This window comes from Mastacembelus armatus, chromosome 1, assembly GCF_900324485.2.
Source record: "Mastacembelus armatus chromosome 1, fMasArm1.2, whole genome shotgun sequence".
NCBI lineage: Eukaryota > Metazoa > Chordata > Actinopteri > Synbranchiformes > Mastacembelidae > Mastacembelus > Mastacembelus armatus.
Window position 1 is genome coordinate 21,600,028 of NC_046633.1, and position 26,239 is coordinate 21,626,266.

At 37.8% G+C, this 26,239-nt stretch overlaps 1 protein-coding gene across 1 annotated transcript in view; it reads left to right on the top strand.

Annotated features, from left to right (window-relative positions):
- tusc3 (tumor suppressor candidate 3) overlaps nt 1-26,239 on the top strand; it is a 73,101-nt gene that overhangs the window by 13,013 nt on the left and 33,849 nt on the right. The window contains exons 2-3 of the mRNA XM_026303443.2: nt 19,091-19,260; nt 23,658-23,775. Coding sequence (XP_026159228.1) covers nt 19,091-19,260; nt 23,658-23,775 — 288 coding nt within the window. The remainder of the gene's footprint in view (nt 1-19,090; nt 19,261-23,657; nt 23,776-26,239) is intronic.

Sequence of the window (26,239 nt, forward strand, 5' to 3'; positions counted from 1 at the left end):
TAACCAGACTAGAAACACACACACACATACACACAGAGCAGTAATATAACTTGATGAACTGAAGCAGTTTAGCATAAAGCTCTAGTCAGAAAAAAATGCTGAATGCCATTTAGTGTCAGACTGGATCTCTTTATCTCTCCGTCTCAGTTTCTCATTTTTATTCCAACTTTTGAAAGTCACTTATAATATTGTTGTGATAGTAACTATGAAGAAATTTGTTTTGAGGCATTTCAAGGGTATTTGTCAGATTTGTTAGCACTGTGTTAGGATTATGTAATAAGACATATCTATACAGATCAACGTGATATATGTTAACATATCTGTCATATTGGTTTTGATGAACACATCAAGGAGGAGCTAAAATACATGTTGGTTGGATCCGTTATGTTTGGTCAACAGCTATGCATACAGATTTTTCCCAGAAAAAAAAGAGGTAAAGGTGGTGCATCATCTGTTATCTTTATATGCAGTTGCCTTTTGTTGCAGTCATTATCATCATGCCATCACATGTTAGTTAAAATATTTGTAGTTCTGTGCCTGGAGAAAATAGCAGTGATGATGTCAAAACAAGCTTTTCACAAGGTGGTTAGATGGTAAATGATAAAATACATTTCAGCATATCAGGTACAAGCCAATGCTTTATCAAAATGTTTAACATGATCCTTACTCAAAACAGACTTTGTATACACTATTGTGTCTAAAAATAAAAACAAAGCATGGATTGTAGGCCATGTTCTGAGTACCAAATGTGGGCCTGTTGCTTGACAGTGCAACACCCAAATGGTAATGGACGTGCTGGAAAAGTCCATAACAAATTAAAGGTTTGGCATTGAGGGTGATAGGTATATTTAAAAAGGATCATTCATTATTGTCTAAAATAAAGCCCTTCAAATTTAAATCCTTCTTTACATTTACTCTATTAGTTCTCTACACTCTCAACCTGAGGGTCTTTACTTTTGTCTCTCTTCTTCTCTGGAGTGCCCCTTACCTACCTGCTCTACACACAGAAAGGATGAGGTGAGCTGCTCACATACACAGATCAGAATGGAGCAGAAAGTTATGTTTGACTTGAGTCAAATACAATGCTCATTAACCATACGTGCAACAAAATATGGCTGTGATAGATAGTATGAGCAATTTATCAAACACAGGTTATATAGACACAGTCTCCCTAGTTTCTCTTTGCTGATTTCAGAATTTAACTTTAAATTGTGTAACTGAATGTCAGCTATTTCAGTTTCTGAATCTCACACAGTGATGGTACCAGTCACATTGCTGTCACTGCAAACTCTTAAGCATCATTAACAGATAAACACAGACATATGTTCACATCATCAACTTAGTAAGGTACTTAATTAAAGTATCAAATTGGAGGAAAAGTTATTTTTCAGCACCTAGAAACCATTATCATTATGCATATTGCTTCAGAATAAAACTTTTTCAGACATGCACTTCAATTAATCTGTCTGCATCTGAAAGTGTATGAATGAGGACTTTAGCCACATTTCTGTAAAAGTCGCAACAGCAGTTGTACTAGGTCAGATCTAGTAAAATGTAGAGGCGGACCGATATGGGTTTTTTCCCGATGCCGATATTTAGAAATCAGGGCAGCCAATGGCCGATATATGATGCTGATTCTTTTGGCCAATTTTAATTTTCCTCCTTCATCTCACAAGGTATAAAAGTGCCCAGGAATAAAAAGTGTATTATTGTTGTTTGTAGTATTTTTTGTTCTTGCTTTTTCTGCTCAGCAGCTTCTGCAGATATTGCACTTCACCTTCCCTGATGTTGGCTGAGTGAAATACTGCCATACTGGGTTAAATTTCTTTACAGCCATCAGACTATAATTATAAAAAAAAAAAAAAAAAAAAAACAATACAAGATTTGTCATTTTAAACTCATTTTTTCTATAATTACATTATTCCATGCACATCACAATCCTAATATGTTTTGGAAAAAAACAGGATTTATTGATTTATTGCAGAGTACCTGTCATGATCCTAATGTTTGTTGACAGACACTGCTATAATTCAAAGGGCCATAATCTAAGAAGATGCGTAAACAAACAATATATGCAACAAGATTTGTTGCACACATGACGGTCAGCATCAATTCTAATACGCTACGATGTAATTATGCATTGGAAACGAATGGTTTTCAACGGCCATCAATAGCTGAAGCCGTGTGTATGCGACTATAATAATTTAGCCGCTGGGCTTGTTAGCATATTTTGGTACCTGTGCCTACAGCCTAAACTACAGCTCGCTAACAATACAGACCAGACCATCACTCTCCAAAAGTAGCTTCACATGCAACCAATGAAATGTATAAGGCTAAATTAAAAACGAAATATAAGTACTTTCTTACCGTTTTTGGATGCTTTTCAGCTCACTAAACACCGGTGGTGACAACTTGCTTGTTGCAACACATCTTCACTTGTTCCACAACAACGCTTAACTGGTCGCAGATGTGCCTGTCTATAAATTGGCCTAATGTGCAGTGAAATGGACCGATGCCGATTAATTAAAATGTGCAAAAAATCGTCCGATTAATCGGTTCGGCCGATAGATCAGTCAACCTCTAGTAAAATGTATGTATCACTTGGCACTAGTCTAAACTCCATACAGTCACATTTACAACAGGGACACACAAGATTAAGATGTACTGACATAGAATGTTGTTACATGTAGTAGGGTACCAACCCAATCCCTCCTGTTTGACTGCAATAAAAGCTCATCCTGATTGTAATCGTTCAATCTTTACTGAAATAAACGAGGGGAAGGAAAGGCTTACCGATCATGGCTGTACTGAGGAGCCTGACTCGTGATGGTTGTTGCACAATGTCAAATAAGCAACTGGTAGTCACTCCCTTTCCCAGCTGTTCAGATTATTGACCAGCCAGTTAGCCTAACCAGCAAAGCTCAGAGCACAATATGATTAGTGCAACCAACTTACCATCTCCCTTGTGAGACTAATACCACTTTGAAATTGGTACTAACACAGCTGTAACTTGTTGGGATAAAAAAAGTTACATTACTGCTGTCAGAGCCTCCAGAATACTTGGACAGTGAACATATGTTTTTTTTCTCAGGCAATAAGACACATCTTGACTGGAACTTTTCTGTTGTGGGTTTATTGCTGGCTCATTCTGAAATGATCCCTTTAGTTAGTGCACCAGCCCATTCAGGTCTTCATCAAGCCAAGATTGTGATAAAATGTTTAGTGGTCATTATGTAAGATGTTTACATGAACTCGTTGTACAATGTCTTCTTTCAGATATCAACTTTTTATATGTATGACCACTAATTTAAAAGCACTATTAAAGCCATATTGACGTCATAATGCCTGATATTCCTTTATGTCCAATTTTGGAATTTATTGCTTAGGGAAATGATCTCTATTCCTTTTAGCCCTACATATTTGCACACAATTCCCACCATTCATTGATTTTGTCAGCCTATTGATTTCAACTATCTATTTTAAAACAAAACTATGAATAATCAGTGTTTACTTTACACGTTGAAAGTACTAATACTGTCTCCCTGTGGAGTCACTGAGCACACTTTATGTCAGACCAGAAGTTAAAGAAGTGGCCTCTAGCCTAATAGTGAATAAAACCATATACTAATAATAATTCATATAGAGCTTTTCAGAAGAAAAATCAATTTAACAGGCACACAGATGAGGCAGTTTGCAAACAAATGATGAGATTATTAATCATGGAACTTGCTAAAAAGTAAAAGTAATTTTTATATACTTTTGCATGCCTGCAAAATAACTAAATCGCCAACTCCACAATCTGCACTGTGTTCAAAGCAGATTTGTAAAAGATCAAATGCTTACGTAAGCAGAAGGAAATATCAAATGTGAATGGCTTATAGGGTTAATTAGGAGCACACTGACCTCACACTTATTAGACACTAATAACAGTGTTAGCTTTCAAAGGTTAATGAGGTAGCATACTAGGCCAATTAAACCTGTATTTCTAATATGCTTATATGTGCATTGTGAGCTTTGCTCAGACTTTGACCAATAAAACGTATTACTGCTGGCAGATTGGCACAGGCTATACTTGACAGGTGCATAAACTTAAAAGACAGAGGAAGGGGAGTAAATGGAGGGTTTAGAGCTAAATGTTATACAGTACACCTGGGAGCAAGACATGAGGAAGGAAACTTCCCTGGTAGCAAGACAGGCTCACAACATCATGACCTTTACCGAGCCCTGACCCCTTACTTTCATTTTTTCTGTTATTTGCTTTGCACATAAGCAAATGGGTGCCACATCAGTGTCCAGTCTCTATCTTTGTCCTCGAGCTTTCTTTTTGAACTCCATTTATTACTGTTGGCATAGTACTGTGGACAACAATGTAAACAAGGACATGGCAGTAGACCTTTTCACTTTTGTGTTTCATTTGACAGCACTCCCCAACTGTGACAGTGCTTTTTCACACAATACGGATGACGGGTAACAGGGTAAATTATGTATCTAACATATGGAAAGTGTTGGGGGTCTTTTCCTTCTTCTTGGCTGCATCTTTCCCTTTCATTCTTATCATGCAGTGTTGGACTGGGCTCAGTGTCATCTTTGAATTTGTTTATAGGTTTCTTCCTCACCTCCCTAAAAATATACTCATAGCCTCCAATATTATCTGACTAAAGTCCTCAAATAATTTTATTTTCTAATTTTGTGCAAACTGTGTTAAGGAGGATGTAGTTGTACTTCAAGCTGTACCGTTTTCTCTGTTTTCTCTGTGCTGCTTCATTAAATCCTAATACGACACACAGCTGACTCATGCTATTCAAATCACTAAGCTCAATGCAAGATTTTGTCTTTTTCTGCCTGAATCATTTGATCACATAACACACAAGCATACATAGTGTAAGCCAAGCACTTATTTCAGGAAGATAAACACAGTGTGCGACCCCAAACATACAGAGCCTTGAATTTAAATGATTACTCAAACACTCTTGCCTGGAGTGGCAACTTGATAAAGTATTTTAAAATTTTTAAAAAATTTTTCAGCACTCTTCACAGTAAGAAGGAGAGTCAATTGAAGTAAAGATAATAAGGTGCGGAAAGACTTAAGGGTAAAGTGTCCTCTAAATCATGATGAATTAGCCATGTGTCTGTGAGATGAAGGAGCCCTCATATTCTTCTTCTCAGTTCAAATTCAAGAAAAGGACTCTTTGAAGCAATTGACACATTTTGAGGGATCTGTGTGTTTCTGCTTTTTTTTAAAGATTCTCAGTATTTTTTATACTGTTTTCAAATACATTTTCCTGTCTTTTCCCTGTAGTTAGTTTTCATTGTTCCTTTTACAAAAGCTCTGAAAAGTTTAACATTGGCTTTGCTTTGTGTTTTCTAAAGTGTTCTTGTGTTGGATGATCTGATAGTTCTTTAACTTCATGTTTTTCTTCTGTGGGTTTTAAGTGCAATTAATCTCTTAATTACAGTATCTCACAGAAGTGAGTACACCCCTCACATTTTTGTAAATAATTTATCATATCTTTTCATGTGACAACATTGAAGAAATGACACTTTGCTACAATGTAAAGTAGTGAGTGTACAGCTTGTATAACAGTATAAATTTGCTGTCCCCTCAAAATAACTCAGCACACAGCCATTAATGTCTAAACCGCTGGCAACAAAAGTGAGTACACCCCTAAGTGAAAATGTCCAAATTGGGCCCAAAGTGTCAATATTTTGTGTGAGCACCATTATTTTCCAGCACTGCCATAACCCTCTTGGACATGGAGTTCACCAGAGCTTCACAGGTTGCCACTGGAATCCTCTTCCACTCCTCCATGACGACATCACAGAGCTGGTGGATGTTAGAGACCTTGCGCTCCTCCACCTTCCGTTTGAGGATGCCCCACAGATGCTGAATAGGGTTTAGGTCTGGAGACGTGCTTGGCCAGTCCATCACCTTTACCCTCAGCTTCTTTAGCAAGGCAGTGGTCATCTTGGAGGTGTGTTTGGGGTCGTTATCATGCTGGAATACTGCCCTGTGGCCCAGTCTCCAAAGGGAGGGGATCATGCTCTGCTTCAGTATGTCACAGTACATGTTGGCATTCATGGTTCCCTCAATGAACTGTAGCTCCCAGCAGCACTCGTGCAGCCCCAGACCATGACACTCCCACCACCCTGCTTGACTGTAGGCAAGACACACTTGTCTTTGTACTCCTCACCTGGTTGCCGCCACACGCGCTTGACACAATCTGAACCAAATAAGTTTATCTTGGTCTTATCAGACCACAGGACACGGTTCCAGTAATCCATGTCCTTAGTCTGCTTGTCTTCAGCAAACTGTTTGCGAGCTTTCTTGTGCATCATCTTTAGAAGAGGCTTCCTTCTGGGACAACAGCCATGCAGCCCAATTTGATGCAGTGTGCGGCGTATGGTCTGAGCACTGACAGGCTGACCCCCACCCCTTGAACCTCTGCAGCAATGCTGGCAGCACTCATACGTCTATTTCCCAAAGACAACCTCTGGATATGACTCTGAGCACGTGCACTCAACTTCTTTGGTCGACCATGGCGAGGCCCGTTCTGAGTGGAACCTGTCCTGATAAACCGCTGTATGGTCTTGGCCTCCGTGCAGCAGTTCAGTTTCTGGGTCTTGGCAATCTTCTTATAGCCTAGGCCATCTTTATGTAGAGCAACAATTCTTTTTGTCAGATCCTCTGAGAGTTCTTTGCCATGAGGTGCCATGTTGAACTTCCAGTGACCAGTATGAGAGACTGAGAGTAATAACACCAAATTTAACACACCTGCTCCCCATTCACACCTGAGACCTTGTAACACTAACGAGTCACATGACACCGGGGAGGGCAAATGGCTAATTGGGCCCAATTTGGACATTTTCACTTAGGGGTGTACTCACTTTTGTTGCCAGCGGTTTAGACATTAATGGCTGTGTGTTGAGTTATTTTGAGGGGACAGCAAATTTACACTGTTATACAAGCTGTACACTCACTACTTTACATTGTAGCAAAGTGTCATTTCTTCAGTGTTGTCACATGAAAAGATATGATAAATTATTTACAAAAATGTGAGGGGTGTACTCACTTCTGTGAGATACTGTATGTATTCATGGAACTTGCCATGTGGAAAAGTTGCTGTACAGGACTGAAAAAGCATCTTATCCTATCATGCATTGACTCTTCTATCTGGCCCCTTAAGGAATTTTAATAACATTTTTTCAAATCCCATGATTATTATTATTTTTTCAATTAAATTTCCCATGATGTTGGCTGCCTTAACCTTACATACAATCCCCTAACAAATAAATCCTTGCAGAAATGAATTCAAACCAGTGTTAATTTTGACAGCAGATTTTAATTTAGTTTTAGTCACAGTCTTTTGACTAAAATGCAATTTTAGTTTTTAGTCATATTTTAATCATGTGCTTTGTTTTAGTTTTAGTCTAGTTTTAGTCGACTAAATAGCATAAGATTTTAGTCGACTAAATCATATTGGGTTTAATTTAAGTGTAATTTAGTAAAGCTATTGTAATATATTCTAAATTAAAATTAAATAAAAAACAAGTTTCATTAAATATATATGGAATATGGCCTTTCCATAAAAGACCAAAAATTAGATATGCATTGTTTATAACCTGCATATGACATTCTTCATTCTTTAAAGCAAAAGAGTAACTCTGTATTTAGCAGTAATGCCATTGCATCAAAGATGAAACTGACCCATATATCTTCTCTTTGTTTTCTCCAGCTGTTTCCATTTCAGACAGAAACCCAGTGTAGGCTATGCAAGAGGATGTCGTGTACTCGCGCATCCCGCGTCACTAGGTGGATCAGTCACTTTTCAAATGTGTGTGTGTGTCTAAGAAGACTGATTCTGATTGGATCTTTTCTAAAAACGTCCCTCACTCACATTTTCGTCTCGTTTTTATTAGTCAACAAAAATGTCAATATATTTTTATTTAGTTTTCGTCATCATCACTTAATTTTTATTTAGTTATCGTCTCGTTTTCGTCAGTAAAAACTTAAAATTATAACGAAAATACACTGATTCAAACACAGATTTTTTTTTTTTTTTTTTTTTTGCCTTTTATTTTTCTTAAATCATCATGTACTCCCTTTATAACATACTTCTGGCTACTAAACAGAATAAGTAAAGGAATCATTTTTGGTTTGTCATTTGTTTTGGGATCATTACAGAAATATAACATGTTACATCAGTTGGTGTCAAGATGATCACTGGGTACAGCTTGGCTTTACTCACACTGCATATTGTGTGTTATGTTCAGCCTTCACTACAGCAGGCACGTGTGAACTGATGTGCATGGTGGGACAGTTTTGCATCTTGGGGGCCGGGTAATAATGAAACTAAACTGCCATGGATTAACACCTTCATCCAGTAACTGGAAAAAAAAAATCTGGCATTAACTCATTTTGACATGATGTGTTATACCAATTTGCAGCTATAATCATGTTTAGTTAACTACAGTATGACTAGCATAAATATTGTAGGTGTACAATTACTGCATGTCTGTGCTGCATTATGATATTCAGCTTTCTTATAACTATTTTTTAAAAACTTTTTTTCTCTTTTTCTTTCATTATTGCTTTCTTTTAATCACATTTATCTCTGTCTCTCTCTTACTTTTCACATGTCCAGGTAATTTTGCACATTTCTTCTTCCTCATTCACTTGGCATCATTTCACTTTATTGCAGGGAGCACTATAGTGGCCATATGCTCCCCAAGTGCTTCTGAAGCCTCCCTGCTGTTTTTACAGTGGGACTGTCCCTTTGGCCAGTGTATCCAGCCTCAGTTTTTATTTGGATGCCTTTATAACAAAATCAAACTGCAGTGATGTCCCATAAACCCAATTGGAACTGGATGTGCTTTCCCCAGAGAAATGATGCCTGCAAAGACTGGGAAAAGAAAAATAAAGGGGAAAAAGGGGTGAGGCGAGGTCAAGCAGAGTGACTAAACACTTATCCTCAGCATTCTGCACCAATTTTGTGACCAATAAAAATGAACTAGAATAAATTACACTCTTTTGTTGGTGGCTCAAATGACTGGGTCAGCTGTTATGGGTATAGTGTGGCCAAATCATACAGTGCACTGCTCTGTTAAAATGTTCTTGGCTGGGGAAGGTAAATGGTTGTATTCTCTAATGATTCTCAGGCTGTACAAATAGAAATAGACAAGGTGAATTGGGAATTGCAAATTTAGACAAAAAGTGGGAGCTATCATAAAGAAAACAAACAAAAAAAAAAAAAAACAAAGACTGACAAACACATTTTAACTTAGTGTGGTATTTAGTATGATGTGATGTTTTCCTGGTGAGTATTCAGACTAGCCACCCACACACATATAAAGTTTTATTTTTTATTTATTTATTTATGTTTTATTTCAGTGTGCAATTAGACTAAAATCTCCTCCTAACTGGCATTTAATCTTCCTGAAAAAGTTTAAAAGGGAACTTGATGAAACTTGCAGACACCTTAAGCCAACAAACACAAAAACCTCAGACAGGCACCTCTGGGAAAGGAAATGACAGAAGATTTAAAATGTCACACCATGTGCCTAGGAGGTTTAGGGAGAAGCTGAAATCTGTAAGCTTAAAAGCCAGACAAATTTTTAGATATTTTATAGAAAGACACAACCACTGACATTAACAGGGGGACAGGTATAACATAAAACAAAAATCACCGGAGGGTGACAGACAGGAAGACACGTGGACAAAGGCAGGGGAAAAATGCTTTTATTTCAAATAATTGTTATTAAGCAGATAAGCTGACAAATCCCCACCCCCAGCCTCTCCCACCCCCACTGCCAAGTCATGGTATTTGTGGAAATTGCAGATTATGGGCTGACAAATATGGAGCTGGCGATGTTAAAGCATGCTGGTTAAATTCAATAGAGGTGAGCATTGGAAACGGAAACACTAGCAGACATATTGACATACACAGACACGGTGTAACAATGTGCAATGGTAAATGTGGTTACAGCTTTCTGTATTAAACGTTCTCTTTTATTGACAGGTTTTCATTTGTGTGTGTGTGTGTGTGTGTGTGTGTGTGTGTGTGTGTGTGTGTGTGTGTGTGTGTGTGTGTGTGTGTGTGTGAGGTCTCCTAGAAAACAACCAAACTGAGACAAAAAGCGTACTTACATTATGGTTGTGAGAAGAATTCACTCTTTTGCCCTGCTCACTTCCAGTCCCGACCCTCTTTTACCCTTGTTATCCAATGCATCTTCTCTCCTCACCTGTATTTTCTTTCTTTCTTTCTATGGTGAGCTTAGGGTTAATTGATTCCTCAGCTGCTCTGCTTATCACTTTATGTACCTTATTCTGACTTTTATTCCACCAATGCACTAGGTCTGACCTCTCATTTAATGTCTTCCCCTCTCATTTAATAATCCCTTCCTCTCTTCCTATAAAAGAAAACATACCAACAAAACATCCAACGGGAGTAATGTTGCTTTTTCTTCCCTCTTCATTTGTTCTGCTCTCAAGACCTTCCTTTGTGTGTGTGTTTGTGTGTGTATTAACTGTTTTTGCTGCTTAACACAAAAAGTTCCCAAATCATCATAAAGACATTATGATTACCAGCAATTGACTTGTAATAAGATTTTGTTGTTTTTTTACAAAGTAAAAATTGTTTGTGAGGACTATTTTGAGCATAATAGCATCAGAATGTGTACATTTTTGCAGGTGCTTTTTTTTTTTTTATACACACCGCTGTTTTAGGATTGGATGCTGTTTTAGGACATGATTTATAGGGTACGTGGAGTAGTTCAGGTTATGATTGGATGTAAAATTGGGGTTTAAACATTTAACTGTAATGTTTAGGGTTATCATAACTAGGGATTCATTATTAAAATGATTGTCCTCACAAGGATACAAGTCTGTGTGTGTGTACGTACATTGTTTTCGCTACATTGTGGGGACCAAAACTTGTTGACTCGTGTGGGGATTCGGCTTCCCTGTGGGGACAAAATCCATGTCCCAACCATCTAAATCACTGAATTTTAAAGAGATGATTTGGTTTAAAATTATGGTGAGGTTAGGGTTAGGTTAAAGTTAAGAGTAAGGATTAGGATTGGTGTTAGGCACATTGTAGTTATAGTTAAAGTTAGGGCAAATCTCTAGGAATTGAATGTAAGTCAATGTCAATGTCCTCATGAGAAATGGAAGCAAATTTGTGTGTGTGTGTAGGTATGTGAGTGAGTGAGTGAAAGCGGGAACAAAATGAGTTCTTGTTCCTTGTTACACAAAGCCAATTTCCAGTAATCCCCCTGTTCAATAGGAGAATTGAGGAAACTAGATAGAAGCCTGATGGCCAAAGCCAAGACCCATTCACTTACAATAGACCTCTGTTCTCCCTGTTTGGACCCCTCAGAGCAAAGGATTGAACAGAAACTGCTAGGGCTTCATGAGGAAGGTTCACAAATCAAACCCCTGGCTGGCTGGGGAAATTTAGGCTGTTGCCATCTAGTAACTACAAAGCAATTAAAAATACCTTGTGGGGACTACAACACAGTAATTGCACCATAGAGCAATGTTACAATAAGCACGTCTCAACACGTTTATAGCACACAGAAAGGTTTTAGTATGTTATATGACAGTTAATTGTTATAAACACTCTCATGAGTGGCGATGCCTTGTTATGGTCTCATAATTGGAGATCATAACACATAATATTCAGCTCATAGCCTTGAAACTATATCCTCAGCACTTACTGTTACTTACTTCTTTTGTTTTTGTTTATCAAATGGCTCTGAAATCCCTAAAAAAAATAATACTATGTATCTATGTTTTATTTTTTGTATGCCATGTTGTTTTCAAGATGCTCTGGAAATGCAGGTAGACAACTTCACAAAGACCTTGAATAATGTCATCATTATAGTAAATAAATAGTCCAAATCAAGGTGCAGATAAGTTAGGGTTTTGCATATGCAGAGATATTTTTATTTACTGCTGAGGACACTTTAATTTTCAGAAGAGATAAAATGTAGAAAAAATCAGTAAAGGACAGAATGAGGATGTGGAAGGAAATGCCGTTGCTGTTTGCTCTGGCTGCAGTGTAAATCAGCTCTCAAAATACTCACGACTCATTATTTGATTTAGCAACTCATCTGACTGAGAGACAAAGTAACTGCCTGCCTACATGCTAAATTCACTCACTCCATGTGACTGGCCTACCGATTTACTGATTCTCTAAACAAAGAAATTACTGATTTACTGTTTACCTAACCGACTGGTGCGTCTGACAGAGTGACTCGATGATTGAAAAATGAGCAGTTTTTTTATGATGTCCCATAACTTTTTGCTGTGTGGTCGGTTTTTTAGTCAGTTCTGCCTTGCACTCTGGGTGTCACCCTTCCTGTTTCTTATTTTCTCTCCCTTTATCATTTCCTCTGAGTGCTGCCATTGTGTTTTTTTTTTAACTTTCCCTTGCCTTGATGTACTTCTACCCTTCCAGTTGCTAGAATATCACTTTCACTGGGTGTTTGGGTGCTCTCCTAGTGAGCATTATTCAAAGTAATTTTACTGTATTTATTCAGCCCTTATTGTTTATTTAGACATGGCATCTGGGTCTCCAAAATAACTTTGCATTTAAACAAATGTGGAAATAACAGGGATTTGCTAAAAAAGATAAGTATGAAAGAATAACAAAAAACAAGGCAAAAGGGAAGATTAAGCAGAAAAATGTGAGTATGAGAGGAGAGAATAAAGACCTATGCATACTGCAGGAGAAGCAAGAAATTTGTTCTCTCTCCCAGGGCTGCGAGAAAAGAATGACGTCATTTTTTTTTTTCTGGTAGCCATTGGTTTGAGAGTTCCTGTTCATCTGGGCAGAACTTTTTTTCTCGTGTGGTGTCCAACAACTGTTGTGTGATTGGTCAGAAATTTGAAGTGGGTGTGGTTAATGTGGAAAGCGGAAATGTTGTCATTCCTGCTTTTTCTGCTGCCGGTTGTCATAGCCATGGATAGTTTTGAGGAACACCTGCCAGAGACGGCGAGGAAGTATGAAAATCTATAACACATCTTTAACTGACAACTAGAAAGATTTTGCCTACAGGTCACTGCTAGTTTGCTGCCTACCTTATATGACCTATAGTGTGTGTGTGTGTGCGTGTGTGTGCGTGTGTGTGCGTGTGTGTGCGTGTGTGTGCGTGTGTGTGTGTGTGAGAGAGAGAGAGAGAGAAAAAGAGTGTGAAAGAGGCCATGACATTCACAGCGAGTAACAAAAAATCAGATACACAAAGCACAATATTTACGCAACATTTGCGCATCTTACTCATTCACACACACATGCGCCTACAGATGATACTAGATATGATTCATTTTAGTTTCCTCTGTACTCAGTCAGGTGGCAAATAAATGCTTTAATGGTCCTGGGCTCTTTGGAGTACTTATGTGTTGTGTGTGTTTGTGCATGCCGGTCAGGCAAAGTAGGGAGCTATAACACTGTTGTCTGGGAGTGACGTGAAGGTCTAACATAAGGTATCTAAATAGCTCTGTGCCTGAACTGCTCCTTGGAAGTGCTTTGCAGTTTACAGACATCATTTTGTCTTAATGCAGACAATAGTGATTACTGTGAGGTCTCAGGTAATGGCCACATTTACCTCAATTGAAGTGTGAACTAGACCTTTCATTTGAGTTTATTAGTGGCAGGTATTTTATTCTAATTCCCTGTCTTTATAAGGTCTGATTTTAGTAAGATGCTTCCCTGTTTTCTTGCCTTCCTCTATTTGCTGTGCTAATTTTCTGTTGATGCTGTTTGCAGATAATGCAAGCCCAACACTTTTCTTGGTAAATGATAAATTCAGCACCTTTTAAAAATACACACAGTATCTACAGCATCAGTGCATACATATGCATGCCACAGTCAGTCTTTTTTCTACTTTTCTTTTGTCTGTGTATGTGTGTGTGTTATTCAATCAGTCCGAATTGTTCTCCTCTTTTCCTAATATAGTGTTGCCATTGATTTGACATATTTCCTGAATGGTTCACATTGAATTAAAAGCTTAGAGTTTAAGAGAGACTTCTGTTGTGAAACATTAGCAAAAGAAAATTGAAAAAATATATATTTTGAACAAATGTTTTCAATGTAGACAGAAGGTAGGTAAAGCTGTAATACAAAACTATTTTTCATATATTAAAGTTAATGTAAATTATACAATTGTAAATAATGCAAAATGCAGTGTTGATTTACAAGTAATTCATAGCCACTAGCAGAATTTCCACACTTCAACTATACAAATATTGAATTTCTTGGCTTTTAAGGTTAATCAATGTCTTTTGTCAACATTTGTTCCAAAATTTTTCCACTAGAGGTAAAAATGCTTTGAAATCATATAAAACTTAATGTGTTAAGTTTCCTCCTTTATTTTCATTATTTATGTCAAGTAATGCAATATTTTATACATTTCCCAGAAATTTTTATGTTTTACTGTATGACACATTTTGTTTTATAAAATGACATAGTGCAATTGCAATATGCACTAGATAAATGTATTGTAATGTCACATAAATATACATAAATCTGATATTATATATTAGATATATTATTAGATATTATATACCACACAAAAGATACAAAAATGTCAACCTTTCATTCACTTTCTAACATTTTCTAACAATTTTATGTCTTCCATCTTACAAACAAAATGATAATGCTTCTGAGTTTTAGCATTTTAGATTCAGTTAAGTAAAACAGTCCTTAAAGTTAATGAAGACAACTGCTGGTAAAATAATAAAAATTATTAAAAATCATTGTTTTCTCTGGCATATTTTCTTGAGATAAGCCTATAAAAGTATTTGCATGATAGACCTTTTAAAAACATTTTTAGTGTGTAACGAACATTGTTCCACAAAGATCTATTTCCTTAAATGTCATTTGGTAAAACAAAGATAAGAGGTCATTTTGAGCTATAATCTCATGGGTTTAGTTAGGTGACATGTGATGACATCACTCAGAAGACCTCTAAAGACCAATGAAGTTGGAGGAAAGTTTAAGTGTGGTAGCGTGTTGATTGCAGATTTGGGTGTCATTCAAAGTTTCCGCTTATCATGTTACAGTTTAATCACTACTCATACACTGGTAGCACAACATATACAGTTGAAATTATGTAGTATTAGTGTATATATGCGGGAAGCCTAGAAATGCAAGATGTAAATTCCAAACTTACATAAATAATAGTGTGTCTAGTGTTTTCAGTGTCTTTATCTGCTCATCATTTTGTCAATGACCTTTCGTCTTATTTGTTAAATGGTGTTGAGAGGATAGTCGATTATAAAACCTTCCAAAAGCTTATGCTCTGAAACAGTTTCTTTTGCCAGCTACCCTGGTCTCCATTGTTTTTCAGCACTTTAGCATGCTTACACTTTCCTCACAAATAGTACTTCTGTAAGTTTTCAGCACTTTGTGTGTGTGTGTGTAGAACATGAGTAAGGCAGTGCATCATTACTGCCAGCATGATTGGCATCCAGGACTGACAGCTCCCCTTTTGGGGCTGAATGAAAAGTTGGTAGATAAATTAAAGACAAAAAAGCAAAAGGTGCACTGAAAGCACTTTGTACCTCATCTGGACGTGCAGAGCCATGCGTACACGTCTGTGTGTGTTGTACTCTTTTGTGCTTAGTGAATCTCCTCCCTCATTATACATGGTCCATTAGTGCGGGAGCGTGTGTTGTCTGAAGCGAACAAGCAATACAGCAGAAAAACATATTATACTGCCGTCTGTCTTTCTCTATCTCTCTCTTCCTTATCCTCTTCTGCTTTTTTTGTTTTGCTTTGCTTGCCTTTGTCAATCTCCTCTCCAGGCAGTTTACTGGAGAGATTTAGTCTACAGCTCTACTCCACGACAGCCAGGTGTGTGTGTGTGTGTGTGTGTGTCTGTGTGTGCGCGTGTGCGTGCACGCATGTAAGAGAGAGAGTTTGAGAGAGAGATTTTGTGTCTGAATAGCAGTAGGATTGAGGTGCTGTGCTAAATTATTTAGCTACTGTGTGCCTGATCCTACACAAGCAAAGTACTGGGTAGAAAGAAGAATGGGGAGGGAGAGAAAGTCATTGTACATAAAGTGGCCAAGGATTCTGTCACCTCCAGCATCCTACAGTAGGTCACACAGATTAAAACGTAAAACTGGGGTAAACGGATTCTGTAATAGGATGAAAATACAACCACAAAAATCTTATTACGTCTCTCTGCTATCTTTCAGTCCTACATCAAATGCCCCTCTATCCAAATAAGATTTGCTTGCATGTGCTGACTGGCAACTGGGAATGAGAAGTATGAAGAAGGTTTTAACCTAGTTGTGACAGGCAATGTTCTCAGCTGGCTGAGTTGGCAATACATTTTAATAATACATTTTGAAGTAAACAATAAAATGGGCACAGCTCTGTTAGTTACTTGTCTGGCAAAACAGCAGGATCAGTATCAAATCTTTTTTGTTTGATATAGCATTTTGTGTTTCAGTCAATGAATTCCTACATACAGTACATTTTAAAACTTGCAGAAAATGCACAATATAATATGCTTTGACATTTAAACTAATTCATGATGTCATTAGCTAATGTCATCACACTGTAGACATTTTCTGAACAGTGTGGGAGTCTTTAGTTTTGCCTGTAGCTAAGGCCTGAACTGAGAATTCAATCTTTTGTCTGATTCTTCCTCCTCAGTCCAAACTGAGATGATGCCTTCACTTACACAGACATACAGTGGGTACGGAAAGTATTCAGACCCCTTTAAATTTTTCACTCTTTGTGTCATTGCAGCCATTTGTCAAAATCAAAAAAGTTCATTTTATTTCTCATTAATGTACACTCAGCACCCCATCTTGACAGAAAAAAACAGAAATGTAGAAATTTTTGCAAATTTATTAAAAAAGAAAAACTGAAATATCACATGGTCATAAGTATTCAGACCCTGTGCTCAGTATTGAGTAGAAGCACCCTTTTGAGCTAGTACAGCCATGCGTCTTCTTGGAAATGATGCAACAAGTTTTTCACACCTGGATTTGGGGATCCTCTGCCATTCTTCCTTGCAGATCCTCTCCAGTTCTGTCAGGTTGGATGGTGAACGTTGGTGGACAGCCATTTTCAGGTCTCTCCAGAGATGCTCAATTGGGTTTAGGTCAGGGCTCTGGCTGGGCCAGTCAAGAACGGTCACAGAGTTGTTCCGAAGCCACTCCTTTGTTATTTTAGCAGTGTGCTTAGGGTCATTGTCCTGTTGAAAGGTGAACCTTCGGCCCAGTCTGAGGTCCTGAGCACTCTGGAAGAGGTTTTCTTCCAGGATTTCTCTGTACTTGGCCGCATTCATCTTTCCTTCAATTGCAACCAGTCGTCCTGTCCCTGCAGCTGAAAAACACCCCCACAACATGATGCTCCCACCACCATGTTTCACTGTAGGGATTGTATTGAGCAGGTGATGAGCAGTGCCTGGTTTTCTCCACACATACCGCTTAGAATTAACGCCAAAAAGTTCAATCTTGGTCTCATCAGACCAGAGAATCTTATTTCTCATAGTCTGGGAGTCCTTCATGTGTTTTTTGGCAAACTCTATGCAGGCTTTCATGTGTCTTGCACTGAGGAGAGGCTTCCGTCGGGCCACTCTGCCATAAAGCCCTGACTGGTGGAGGGCTGCAGTGATAGTTGACTTTGTGGAACTTTCTCCCATCTCCCTCCTGCATCTCTGGAGCTCAGCCACAGTGATCTTTGGGTTCCTCTTTACCTCTCTCACCAAGGCTCTTCTCCCACGATTGCTCAGTTTGGCTGGACGGCCAGGTCTAGGAAGAGTTCTGGTCGTCCCAAACTTTTTCCATTTGAGGATTATGGAGGCCACTGTGCTCTTAGGAACCTTGAGTGCTGCAGAAATTCTTTTGTAACCTTGGCCAGATCTGTGCCTTGCCACAATTCTGTCTCTGAGCTCCTTGGGCAGTTCCTTCGACCTCATGATTCTCATTTGCTCTGACATGCACTGTGAGCTGTAAGGTCTTATATAGACAGGTGTGTGCCTTTCCTAATCAAGTCCAATCAGTTTAATTAAACTCAGCTGGACTCCAATGAAGGAGCAGAACCATCTCAAGGAGGATCAGAAGAAATGGACAGCATGTGAGTTAAATATGAGTGTCACTGCAAAGGGTCTGAATACTTATGACCATGTGATATTTCAGTTTTTCTTTTTTAATAAATTTGCAAAAATTTCTACATTTCTGTTTTTTTCTGTCAAGATGGGGTGCTGAGTGTACATTAATGAGAAATAAAATGAACTTTTTTGATTTTGACAAATGGCTGCAATGACACAAAGAGTGAAAAATTTAAAGGGGTCTGAATACTTTCCGTACCCACTGTATATGCACTACACTGAATCCACACTGAATTATTAACTCACTGTATGGCTTTGTCATTGAACACTTTTCAGTTTTAGAAACCTTAGAAACTGTGCTACAGTAGCTAGTGTGTTTTTGTATACATGGCTGCTGTGTGTTGTTTTCCTGACTCTGTTGTGACCTTGTATGTAAACTAGTTGGGAATTAGTCAACAGCACATTCCTACAAACACAAACACAATTTGTGGCTTTTCTGTACATATACACACAGGCACCTTTTTCTGTACATAATAGTTTGATATTGTGATAATAGTTTGTATTCCATATTCTTGGTTTTGCTGTTATTCAGCGCAGGGCAGGAGTCAAACCTATTAAAATTTAGATTCTGACCCAGCAACATATACTGGGCCTATACTGGTGTATGGCTTTGAAAGCAGGTTACTTGGGTTCCTCCTGGTTAGGAAATATTCGGAGCAAAGTATTGCTTGTTTTTCAGGTGAGAAAAGTCAAGGTTTTAGAAATATTCTGCATGAAAGGCTGGTGAGAACTGGGGATTGAACAAATCAGACATTTCATACAAGTTTATCACAATGTTTTTGCAACTTCTCTCTAAACTCGACTATAAATGCTACTGTATAGGAGATTTTTAGCATTTTAAAGAATTAAAATGCCTTTCTTGTAAATTTTCTTTCCTCAGCCTTGTTTTACTCACAGAAATTACTCTAATGAAATGCATTTTCCTCTCTGCTTTTTTTTTTTTTCTTGTCCCTGTGTTCAGAACCTGTTGTCAGAGAAGGTTGATCAAATGATGGAGTGGTCTTCTCGCCGTTCAGTCGTCAGGATGAACGGGGACAAGTTCCGTCGCTTTGTCAAGGCCCCGCCCAGGAACTACTCAGTCATTGTCATGTTCACTGCCCTGCAGCCTCAAAGGCAGTGTTCTGTCTGCAGGTACACACAGACGTGCTCAAGTCCTTTGTATTTACTGTAGGCCACATTCTTGCAAAGCTCCTAGAATGACAACTATTCCTCCATCCTTCTTTCCGTTGCCCATGATACCTTTCATGTCTGCCTACAAGTTTACTCAGTACGCTAAAGTTACAGTGGAAGAATATGTAACCTTTCCAGTCACACTCAAATTTTCTAGAGCTCAATATATTTCACATTCTTCACATAGTCCTACAGACCTGCACAACTTTGAAAACACAGAAATAGCATTATATAACAAAAAAGTGTGGGTCACATTTGACATTTCATTCAAAGGGACTCTGGCCAGCTATACTTCCAAAGGGGAATGAATAAATTCCACAGAACCAGAGGCCAACACGACCTACTTACCCATTTGCATATTCAAAACACGTATTGCATTGTGGATTTTTTTTTCTGTACTATATTTGAGAATTGCTACCTCTCTGAAAAAAAAATAAAGTGTTGATGAATCATCTAAGGGTTTAATGCCTGCCAGCATGGAGAGACGACCTTTTCAGCATTTTCTAACAAGCAACTCCAAGCTCAATACTGTTTCATGTCCTCCAACAAATGGAGGACCCATATCCTACTAGAAAACAGCTAGTCTTCTAAATGGTATTCATTTATCCAAAACCTCAATATATTTGTTAACACAGGCCCTTAAGGTCATAAACCCAAAAAAATGTAAAGCCAATTTTCAAAGTACAACATGGCAAGGGTCAAGCACTACCCCTCAATTCTAAATGAAAATTAGAATTAAATGATTTTTAACTCCCTACAAACACAGTATTTCAGCACCATGGACAGCTTAATACACTATGATAATTGTAATAGTGATTGTTCTGGATGCTGTCCACATGTCACCTTTCTCTCCAGTAACTGTAAAAGCAACTATAAAGAAGTGAGAATGTAGTAGTAGTAGTAGTAGTAAACATAACAGTAAATACAGAATTGTTATTATTCAGATGTATTCATGGCTTTATTATAGACATTGTTCTATAGGATGCTGATCATATGCACATTTCTCTATAAGAGATGACAAAAAAAGGCAGAACCTAGAGTTTGGATCGAAAACAACATTACCACAGAGAGCTCAACTTTATTATTTTTGTTGCGTTTTTCTCAAGTTAAAGTGAACACGATGTTCTTTCTCTGGTAGAATTACAGCTAATGGCAGTGGATGTGCTGATGTTTAGGAATTACAGCTTACTTCCAATGCCACAAGTAACCACTGTGTCTCTGTAAATTTTACTTGTTTTGATTTATTTAGACTTATATCAAGGAATAGACAAATCTGGAAAGCAGTCCTTTAATGATCATTGAGTTATGGGAAAATGCATATTAAAATTCTTTACTGACATCCACCATGTTCGAAAGCATGGCATGCAGTATGTTGTGCAGACCAGGTATTAGGAAAGTCTGGATCTGAAGAATGCCTGACTGCTTGATGCTGTAGGTTAAATCTGGTCATCATCTTTTGTCTGTGGCGTATAAACCAGATAGTTAACCCATGTCCTGGTGGCTTAGCGGACATCTCTAATCAACACTGACATTTTCCATCCTGACCTGACCTGTTACTCTAATCAGCCACTCTTCTACTTACAGTCATTTGATACTTGATTAGATAAGTTATTCATCACTCTTGTCTGCACCTTCAGCTATTTATGTATGTCTCTTTCTTTTTCTGTATCTGTTTCTCCTTCTTTACTTCACTTTTCTTCATAAAATATTTTTGTTGAAAACATAGAGCAAAAACTGACATTATTAGCATAATAGTACCACATTACACAGACTATTTTAATATGTTCTCTTTCACTGCTATACTGCAAACATTTAAATGTAAGTTTTCTTCACTGGTATGACCGTAATTAAGTACAGAAATACAAAATCAGGCTGTACAAGCACATACAAGTTTACAAGTTACAAAATCAATTTATCTCCCTCTTAACATGACACCTGCCTTGTATTTCTATAACTACCAGATGAATTTGTTAATTGATTTATGTCAACGTTCTCTCATTCACCGATATGAATTACTTTTTTTCTGTTTTTTTTTTTTCCTCCCAGCTTGTTTCTCTCTTGTTTGTATGCCTGTTTCTGTCAGTCCACCCATCTGTCTCTCTTTTGCATTTCCTTAGGACATGTTTCTTCTCTTATTAGCATTTGCAATAGTGATCACATCATTAGTGACTGAGAGAAAGGAATGGATGGATTTTAGATGGTGACCTGATAGTCTACGTTAGGACAACTACCGGGCAGTGAAAACATCACTAGGGTCCCTACTCCCACATCACTCTAAAGATCCATACTACATAGCAATTCTAACTGGGCTTTTAACAAAGTATTACTTTCACACTTCAAAAGAGATTAATGTAGCTTTGATGAAAAATGACAATAATTTGTTCATTTCATTCATTTTTAAGTGTAGTGTTGATGGCCAGTATTTTCAAACAGTGCACCCTTAGTGATAAATTAATAACTGGCACAGGAAAAATGACTGACAACGAAGCAGTTCAGTTTCAGTTTTAGTTTCTGTGAAGCGAAAACCAACTAGTGTGACTCAGTATGATTGTTGCTTGGTAACTGATAACAAAACTAGAGTTAGTTTTGTGAGGCAGAAATCTGGGTAATACCCATGGTGTTTGTTGGCTGTTTTATTTTTTCTTTGCTTGTGGGAGTTCTCCTTTTTTATGTGTTAAAGACATGTGAAAAAGGGCTGAGTGGTTTGCACTGTTGCCTCACAGCCAGAAGGTCGTGGGTTCGCAACCCGGACCTTTTCTGTGTGGAGTCTGCATGTTCTCCCTGTGCTTGTGTGGGTTTTCTCCAGGTACTCTGGTTTCCTCCCACAGTCCAAAAACATGTATGGCAGGTTGATTGGTGACTCTAAATTGCCCATAGGAGTGAGTGTGAGTGTGTGAGGTTGTTTGTCTCTATGTGGCCCTGTGATGGACTGGTGACCTGTCCAGGGTGGACCCCTGACTTTCACCTGAAAGAGAGCTGGAATAGACTCCAGCAGATCCATGGGACCCTGGTTAAGGAATAAGTGGGTATAAATGATGGATAGATGGTCAGATGCATTGCTTCCATAGAAGACATGGGACACAAGAATTAACTGGCTGAAGAGTTTTTAGCATGACAACATATTAAAGCTTTTTATTTTCATTCCACACAAACCTGCTGATAACTTGAATACCGTGGTTGTTGTCAGAAAGATAAATGAACAAAGGACAAGAGGATAAAGTAACATGAATGAACAGTACAGTCAGCCAGATCTTAGCTGCACCTGGACAGCTCTGGTAGAGTGGTGGTCACAGACAGAGATGAACTGTAATCCCTGTCAGTCTGCTGGCTTGAATTTCAACTTCATCTCCTCTAACTTTTTTTAAACAGTAGACACTTCAAAGGCACTATCCTAACATTAGCTACAAAGATAACAATGAAACTTCACCATACATAACACATCCTGACAGACGAGTTCCCACTAATTAAAGCAAACACAGGAGGCAATGTCAAAGTGAAGCAGGGAGACATACAGCTAACATCATAATGTAAGGGATACTGAGAAAAAAGCGACTGCTTAACATTTTACTGGTCAAACTGCAGTGCAGGAGGATAAGGTGATAGACCAGTCTGATCATGGCTGGTTAAAATAACAGCTTCATTAGAATTTTTAAGTTTGAAGGGAATAGGAATCAATTGACCCATGATGATCTAAAAAGAAAGGAGAGTAAAAGGGTAATAAAACTCTAGTACCTTCACATGGCATAAAGGACGGGAGATATTACCAAGCATCTGGTGTACACTTTCCTTTTCTTACCCCTTTACTTTTCTCTCTTTTCCTTCTCATTTCCTGACTCTTTCCTTAAGTCTGGCACCATCTCTTTCACATTGTCCTAATGCCTAGTTCCTCTCTTCCTACCCCATCTCTACCTAACCTATGTGTCTGTTTTTGAGGTCACTTGTTCTTTTTTCTTTCTGGTGATATCGTCCTCCATTTTTGTACCCCTACTTGTTGCTTCATGAATAAATGCATTCTTTTCACCCTTTCTGCAGGCCTCTACACATAGCTTGTCAAAATCCAAATAATACTTTCTATAGGACAAAAAGCAGCTGAATAAATGAGGGGAAAATCTGTAAAGGCAAAGTAAAACTAACTTTCTGTAAAAACATACAGTCCTCAGAAGGAGAGGAAAATAACTATCAAAACAAATTGGCTGAGAGATAATTTTTTATAGAAGCCTTAATATAGGCACATGTATCTGGGAATGTTTTGTCAGTCAGTTTTTACCTACATGAAATATGTGAAATATTTTGGTTGTAAATCTTTCTTGATATTTGCCCCCCCCCCCCTCTCTCTCTGTCTTATTGCCATCTTATAGGCAGGCGAATGAGGAGTACCAAGTCCTGGCAAACTCGTGGCGTTACTCATCTGCATTTTCCAACAAACTCTTCTTCACAGTAGTGGACTACGATGAGGGAGCTGATGTTTTCCAGCAGGTGACAAATAATTTACTATATTAACAACGCCAAATGTAATCACCTTAACCTAATGCAAGTTGTGTCTTCTTTTTTTCCTCCTTCCATCTGTTTCTCATCCCTCTGCTTGTACATAAAACCCCCTTTTTTTTTTCTCACATTATGTGGGTGTCTCATCATCACCCAGCCAATAACTTGAATAAAACACATTCACACATATTAGCAATTGTTGTATCACCAATAACTGTTTAAAATAAGATAAATCATGTAAATGTAAACTATCATTTCATCTGTTGTTTTTTCATAAGGAGGATTTACATGACAAAGCTAAAGGTACACCAAAAACTAATTACTGTTGTGTTTATATGGGATTAGTTTTATCATAAGACCTACCACAATGCTGATGGTAAATTTCTCTGCTAAATTAAAAGCTACAAAATGTAGGCAGTAAAAATGAATTGTGTTAGAATTTGTCACTTAAAAATGAGAAAAAGTGAGTATTTTTGGCCAAAGATTCTGGTGGTATCAAACAATTTCAAATATGCTTTTTTTGCCTTTTAACAGTCTCCCTCCACTTTTCCAAAATGGTTATCCATTGTTACACAACGAGAGTCTGTTGCAGCATATGGCCACAGTTCTTCCTTCGTCACCATCGTATTTGCTGCCAGCCTTCTCTCCTCATCCTGACAAATCTTGTTCTTTTCAGCAACTCTTCTTCTTTTTACTGTTCATTCTCTCCATCTTTGAATCTTCCCTCCATCCTTTCCTGCTTTCCATATTCCACCTAGTTAGGGGCTGCCTCAAAACAAACAAAATTTCACAAACAACCATACAGAGACAGAAAGTATGTGCAAAAAAACATCAACCATACATAGAAAGGCACAGTCACTCACACATACACATACACATACACACAACCTGCTGTGACAAGAAGGCTTACAAGGACACACGGAAAAAGGGCAGGCACAAATATTAACATAATTACATGAACAGCATTTATACACGCTGAGCAGAGCAGTGATGAATCCTGTGCTGTATGTCATGTATGTAGCGATTTTTACATACAAGAAAAATTCACATTATGTTCTGTTTCTTTACTTTTCCATTTACTCAAGCATGTGAGAAGAAAAGCCAGAAGTATGTGAAATATCCAAAAGACCCTAAAAAGAGTCTTTGATTATTCCAAATGTGATAATAACAAGAATGTCGACATTTTCATATACTTTTCATATACTTTTAATAATAAAAACATAGTTTCATTCATGATCTACTTTGAATCCTGGTGTTTACAGGCGGACACATTTATGTCTTTAATACATTTTCAATTTCTTTCTATGTGCTATGTATTTTGCTAGTCAAGGTTTCTTCTTTTTCCATTTCTTTAATTTTTTCCACTTGCCCTTTGCCTTTCTTTTGACTTATTTCATGCTTTTCCTCAAGGCTGTTGTTGTGATCGAGCTCAACAGGCAGTTCAACAAAAAATTATACATACTTGACCCTTGATATAATCATCACCTCTCAAGAACTGAAAGCACCGACCTTGCTCAAGAAAAAAGTATATTGTATTTTAAAGATGGGTGCAGAGTTACCATGTTTTCTGGACTATAAGTCGTACTTTTTTTACTCCTCTGCTTTGTCCAGCAATGTATACAGTGAAGCGATTTATATGTGTTAATTTACAGTCATTCTAGTAGTCACTGGTGTGAGATTGCAATCTTAACTCAACTGAATATAATACTGTACTGCCAAAAAAGTAGAAACATTTATGTTCACACTAAACTATAACTCCTAGTGTAACACAAGTGAAAATGCTACCCAGAAAGAAGAGCTATTTAGACTATAATTAGTATAAATATAAATGCAACCTGTACACCAAAGTGACTTACATATGTTTGTATATTTTTCTGTTCAACAAGGCTGTTTTTGCTAAAAGCAACAAATTTTCTGGTGTGACCTACTTGGAAAATATGGTAAAGATAAAGAAGATAAGCAACCCCAATTTTAAATAGAGGGTTATTTTCATCTTTTGTCTTCTTTCAAGACATTTAGTATAGAATATGCACCCAGAAGTCCTGGCCTGATATTTAGATTTTGTGTAGGAAATGTCTTCCGCCCTCCATAATAAAACATGTTCTGTGTGACAGATTTTCTTTATTGGTTTTCTATAAAATTCTGAGTGTATTCCAGTGTTTTCTATAATGTGCACCAGGAGCATCACTCTGGAGATGCTGAAGTTCAAACACAGTTTACAGCCAGCAGCAGCTCTGAAGTGCTGCTGCTGGCTGTAAACTGCTAGATGTAACTGATAGAAGCAGAGTGAATGTTTGCAGCTTTGCCCTCTGTCAGTAAGAACAACTTTAATAAAATTGCTGGCTGATATTTAGTTGTTCGTGCTACTTTGGTGCTTACTCACTCCCATAGCTGTGTGTAGTGGTAATAGATTCCTGATGGCACATCATTTGAATATGTACTATATCATTTATGT